At 35.6% G+C, this 5,573-nt stretch overlaps 1 protein-coding gene across 2 annotated transcripts; it reads right to left on the reverse strand.

Moving 5' to 3' along the window:
* Positions 1-902: 902 nt before the first annotated feature.
* On the reverse strand, positions 903-5,573 carry alkbh7 (alkB homolog 7). Of its 2 annotated transcripts, XM_028454774.1 has the most exons (4): positions 5,214-5,573; positions 2,963-3,136; positions 2,764-2,888; positions 903-1,263 (listed from the first exon to the last, which is right to left on the reverse strand). In XM_028454774.1, exons 1-4 carry the CDS (start codon positions 5,460-5,462, stop codon positions 1,143-1,145), a joined length of 669 nt encoding a protein of 222 aa, XP_028310575.1. In that variant the 5' UTR covers positions 5,463-5,573; the 3' UTR covers positions 903-1,142. The 2 variants fall into 2 exon arrangements, with proteins under 2 accessions (XP_028310575.1, XP_028310574.1); XM_028454773.1 differs by lacking the exon at positions 903-1,263 and having other exon boundaries at positions 2,387-2,888.

Here is a 5,573-nt window from a genome sequence, read left to right on the forward strand (position 1 = left end):
CTTTTTTTTTTTTCTAATCCAGGATTTATTCTCTCATCTCTTTAATAAATGAGCAAAAACAGTCCTTGGGTTTCTAAAAGTAAAAGTTCTTAAATTTCTATAAACTTTTTAACAAAATTAAAACTCCCACCTCAGCATTTTGCTAAAAAGACAATTTATTTGACATTTCTAAAACTGAACACAGTGTGAATTGTACATTTTAAAGCAGTGGTTCTCAACCTTTTCAGCCTGCAACCCCCAAAATGAAGGTTCCAGAGACTCTAGAACAGCCACATGGAGACAGAGCCATCTATAAGGGGGAATAAAAGGGAGAGCTTTTTGGGGAACCATCCATGAAGTCTGCAAAATGATGGTCCCTTGTTCTGCGCCCTAGTATAGTCATTTTAAAGATGTAAATCCTTGTTTTGATCAGAAATAAAATAATGGAAAAGGTGGTGAAATGTGATTTTAAAAATGATCGAAATTGTTTAAAAGTTTCAAATTAGAGTGGCCAAAAACAACACAGAAAAAATGGTAAAATGATTTCAAAGTGTTAATATTAAAAGTAGCAGAAATGGGTGAAAAGAGGTTTAGTGATAATAATGGGTCAACATATGCAACATTAGGTGGACAAGTTTTATAAGTGCTGAAAATGTCTTGAAAGTGGAAAAAATGTGCAGAAAAAGTATTGAAATTTGATGGACAGATGGCAGAAATATAGCAAAAACGTGTTAAAAGGAGCAAAAATATGGCAAGAAAAAGTGATAAATACGGTAAAATTTGGCACATTTGGTCTAAAAAAAAATAAACAAAAATGGGCTCCAATTGTTCAAAAACATCCCAAATTTGGTGACCCCTTCAGTGTCTCACAATACCAAGGTTGAGAACTTTAAACCATGGGGGGAAAAACAAAAAACAGAACAAAAAGAACAAAACTTTTTTTTAATCAAAAAGCCTTTTCAGATTTTTTTTTACTGTACAAACATTTATATCAATTTGAACATTGTGTGCTCAGTCAAAAGAAATACTTTAGAACACTCCCAGAGTTAATTTAGAAACATGATCTTCACATATTCCAATTGTCTTACCTGAGAAAGAAAATACAACAGTAAGAATATTCCACATTCAGAATGTTTGCTGTGGCACTCTGCCTCATTGGACTTTTATTGTGGAAGGTTTCGACAGATGATGGAGATGCGGCGCTGGCGCTGCACTCTCTGTCCATTAAAGATGGACTCCTCGTCTTTCAAGATCTCATGAGTGAACTGGTACCTGGCCTGGTCCCTGCACAGATACAAATAAACCATAATGTGCATCATTACTGTAGTTTTACACTGTTTCACCCACATGTCAAACTCAAGGCCCGGGGGCCAAATCCGGCCCTTTAGTAGTGGTTCTCAAGTACCCTCTTTGTCCAACTACAACATTTTGCTTAGAAAACTATTTAAAAACCACTATAGAGCATAATAATGGAATAAGAGTGATAACACACATTTTAAAGAATCTCATTTTGTAAATAAATGAAAAGAAACAGTATTTAGTGCAGTGGTTCACAACCTTTTTGGATCGTGACCCCATTTTCATATCAAGAATTCAAGTTTTTGATCATGTTTGAGTTCAGATATTATTTTTACAGCATTTTATTTTAGTTGAACTTGATTTATATTTCACAAAGTGGAAGTATAGAAATACAGTTGTTTAAGATAGTTTTTTTGTTTTGTATTTAATTATTTAACTATTAAAACATAAAAAAAAAATCAATTTACATTTTTCAGAAATTTCAGACAACCCAAGGTTGAAAAACGCTGATTTAGTGGCTCCTGAAAAGGTTAATTTCTACAGTTTTTATAATTTCCAGTAATATCCCGCCTGTGGTGGGACCAAGACTGACTCTTTATTTGTTAATTTTCCACTCTCTCTTAAGTACCCCTAGGGGTACACATACCTCCATTTGAGAAACACTGCTTTAGACCATCCAATTCACCCCGCAGGAGAAAGTAAACAAAGATGGACAAAACATGATTTATTGTGTAAATTACCAAATAACTCAGTTGCAGATATCTCAGCCCTTCTAAATACACAAATTCAATGAAACGCAATTATGGGGTGCCAAGTGTAAAAATTTAAGTATGAAAACACATTTTCATTATTTATCTCACTTTTCTCATATTTAGCACATTTTCCTACATTTAACACAACATTTAACCACATATATAGAGGTAAAAAAAGCATTAAATCTAAATGGTATATGTTATATTTAATCTAAATTTTAAATCTAAATGTTATGTTACATCTAAATGTTAAATCTAAGTCTAAATATTTAATCTAAATCTAAAAGTTATATATCATATCTAAATGGTTAAATCTAAATATATGTTAAATCTAAATGTTATATATCATATTTAAATGCTTAATCTTTTATCTAAATGTTAAATCTAAGTCTAACTCTTGAACTTAAATGTTTTGCACGTATGCTAATTGACCCCGCCCCTTGTAACCTGAACCAATACACAAGCAGAGAGAGACACAGCCACTCCCACCCAGAAACAGAACAGAAAGCTAACATAAGAGCAAGGTTAAGTTTTATGGGGTTATTTAATTCAGACTCAGTAATTGTGATTAATTGTACTTGAACTTTAGTAAATGAGAACGTAATTGACTTTCAGGGGATAAAAAAAATAATCGCAATTTAATTGTAATTCGGAAAAATGCCCGTCACTGTAATCGTAACTGAATTGTAATTGATCAAGGATAATTGTAATTGAGCCCAACCCTGTTAGGTACCGTAGTATGTAGAGGGAGCGTCGGGGCAGCAGCAGGTCGAGCCACTGGTGGCTCTCTTCCTCCTTCACAAGGCGCATGACGCAGTCTGATAACAGACTCAACCCAGCGATGGTGCTGCCACAGAACTAAGAAGAGACGGACTCATTCACAAAGCCTGTGTGGAACTGTTTAGAACCACTGATCCAATAGAACATCTCACCTTGACGCTGTCAATGTGGGCCTTGATGTAGCCGTTCTTGTCCAGATCTAGAACATGAATGGGTCCAAGGAGCTGATCTCCTTGAGGAAACGCAACGGATCGGACACGAGTCAGGATGGCCTCACACCCCGGTCCCCACACCAAACGCTCCGTCTCACGATACCCATGAATTGCCTAAATGTACAAAAACAGCCTCTAATCAGAAATAATGGGAAAGGACTCAGACACACAAACACATTTTTACCATTTTTTTCTTAGAATTCAATAACAGAATATATAAATTACAATATTTCTTGACGTTGGTAATAAAAAAAGATCCAAATGACTGGATTGGCTAACTTAATGTATAGGTAGATAGAACACGACACATCTGGGAGGAACTACATTGATTTAATTGCATGAAGTATTATCTCATGCAACTGCAAGCCAGGCATAAAATGCATAGGCTATGTTTAAAAGTTCCCATAAATACTAAGGGTGTAAGAAAATAAAGAAGTGTTTCGGCGATATATTGGGATGTTTCACAGAGCGATTATCATAATCAATGTCCAAATGTACTTCTTTCAATCATGTTTTTTTAAAACAAAAAAGCCATTTAACAGTGGTTCCGTACCACTTCAGACTTTAAACTAAGGGAGTCCCGATCCGATATTGATAATGGATATCGGTCCGATATCAGCCAGAAAACGAATATTGGATTTTATCTATTTGCATCTAAAATCCCAGATATGTATTATATTTATTTTATTCAATTATAGAATACTGTAGATATTATGTTGAAGGTTAAAATGTATGTAACCAATTGGTCTGTTTGAGTGACATCACTTGATCAAGACTTTTCTAACATTCCACACTATAAAATAAGTAATAAAAGTATGTATGATTCGTGCTGATATCATATCGAATCAATATCTGTATCGGCCAATATTCAAGGATGCAATATCGGCATCGTATCGGAAGTGTAAAAGTTGTATCGGGACATCCCTACTTTAAACCTAAAGCCATGTACCCCCTACTCCTGCACACTTAAAAACATAATAATGTAATGTCATATAAAGGGAAAATTGTCCCTGAATTTGACCTATCCCGTCAAATGCTTGTATATATTTTATATTTGCATTTCCTGAAGAAAATGCAAGTGAAGATGCAGGTGCTGACCCACATCATTAAACACTGCATTAGCAATAGCCTCATATTGGCATTACCCTTGCATTAGCCTATCATTAGATTTAGCTAGCATTAGCTTTAACCTAGCATTAACGTTATCATTTACTAGCATTAGCATTAACCTAGCATTAGCATTAACACTTGCTGATGAAAATTCCCACAGAGGCACATTTATTAACAAACAGCTGCACAATATGTGCCACTTTTGGCTTTTTCTCCTCTAAGGGACAGCATGTGTGAGTGAGTTCTGTAGTGTGGCTTGTTTAGGTGAAGGTCTGTGTTAGGACTCACTCAGTAATCTATCTAACTGAGCTTTTCATGCTGTTCTGAGAAGTAATGAAAGCAGCGACTCCTAAAACCACTCTTTTTAATACAAAATAAGCTATGAAATATACAGTACATCTCAGAAATATGGAAACATTTTAAAGAAATACACGGTTTGACTGTACTCTAAGAATAATATTAAATACTTGTATGATGTTATTTGTACTGCGTGATTGTATAAATGAAAACAAGTTAAAAAAAAAAAAAAAAAAAAAGATTTATCTTGATATAGGTGAAAGTAATTTTCTATATCGCTAAAATAGAAAACTCATTATATGTTGAATCTTGATATATATATTGCCCAGCCCTATTTCATACCATTTTGTACTTGTAAAGGTTAAATTTGTAATTACTGATATTGCGATATATTGTGATGTCTATTGTATCGTTTAGTATTGAGATATAGTTGGATATACCATATACATGCAAATCGTGAATCGTATTGTAGATTAATGACAATGCACACCCCTAATAAATACACTCCTGATTCTGAACTTTGTGAAAAGTATTTCAAAAAGTGTTGAAGCTGATATAGCTACAAAATGTGCTTTCATTTCTTAGAAATGATGTTGTAATACTTAAACTACATGATTTCCTGTACATGATCCTAACCCTCATCTGAAGCAAACACATTTCCCAATCCATCCTGAACTCACTGTGACAGTTGTGCAGAAAAGTTTATGGAACATAGATTATTGTGTGAATGGTGGAATCACCTTTTAATTTGTGGACATCTTGGTTAGTCGCTATATTAACTCACATCGTCCCAGTGGTCAAACTCGTAACGTTTCTTCCTCAATCCGGGCTCCAGCTCGTTCAGAAAGGCCGCCTCCTCAACCTCGGTGATGAAGGCCGGCCTCACCTCTACCTGAGGCCGGAGCCTGTGCACCAGCTCCGGTGTCGAGCCCACCATGAGCGGAGCGGGTCCACTGGAGCTCAGAGGTCGGCGGGGGCAGCGGGTTGTGGCTCCTCTGGGGGTTTGTTTCCACACTCTGAGAAGCAGCTTCATCCTCGGGTCTGTAGTGTTGTCAGTCAGTGGTCTGTTGGTCTCTATTTCACTTCAATTTAATGTTTATCTCTTCGATACGAACCAGCTTGATGAGCGCGTCGCCATATTGGA

The sequence above is a fragment of the Gouania willdenowi genome, chromosome 8, assembly GCF_900634775.1.
Source record: "Gouania willdenowi chromosome 8, fGouWil2.1, whole genome shotgun sequence".
NCBI classification, from domain to species: Eukaryota; Metazoa; Chordata; class Actinopteri; order Blenniiformes; family Gobiesocidae; genus Gouania; species Gouania willdenowi.

What these genes read in the sequence shown, in the direction of transcription:
- alkbh7 (XM_028454773.1), bottom strand. Translation starts at nt 5,462, where the DNA reads ATGAAGCTGCTTCTCAGAGTGTGGAAACAAACCCCCAGAGGAGCCACA. An exon ending in AGTTTGACCACTGGGACGAT is followed by an intron (nt 3,137 to 5,213) that starts GTGAGTTAATAT and finishes TTGTACATTTAG; the next exon opens with GCAATTCATGGGTATCGTGA. An exon ending in CCCACATTGACAGCGTCAAG is followed by an intron (nt 2,889 to 2,962) that starts GTGAGATGTTCT and finishes GTCTCTTCTTAG; the next exon opens with TTCTGTGGCAGCACCATCGC.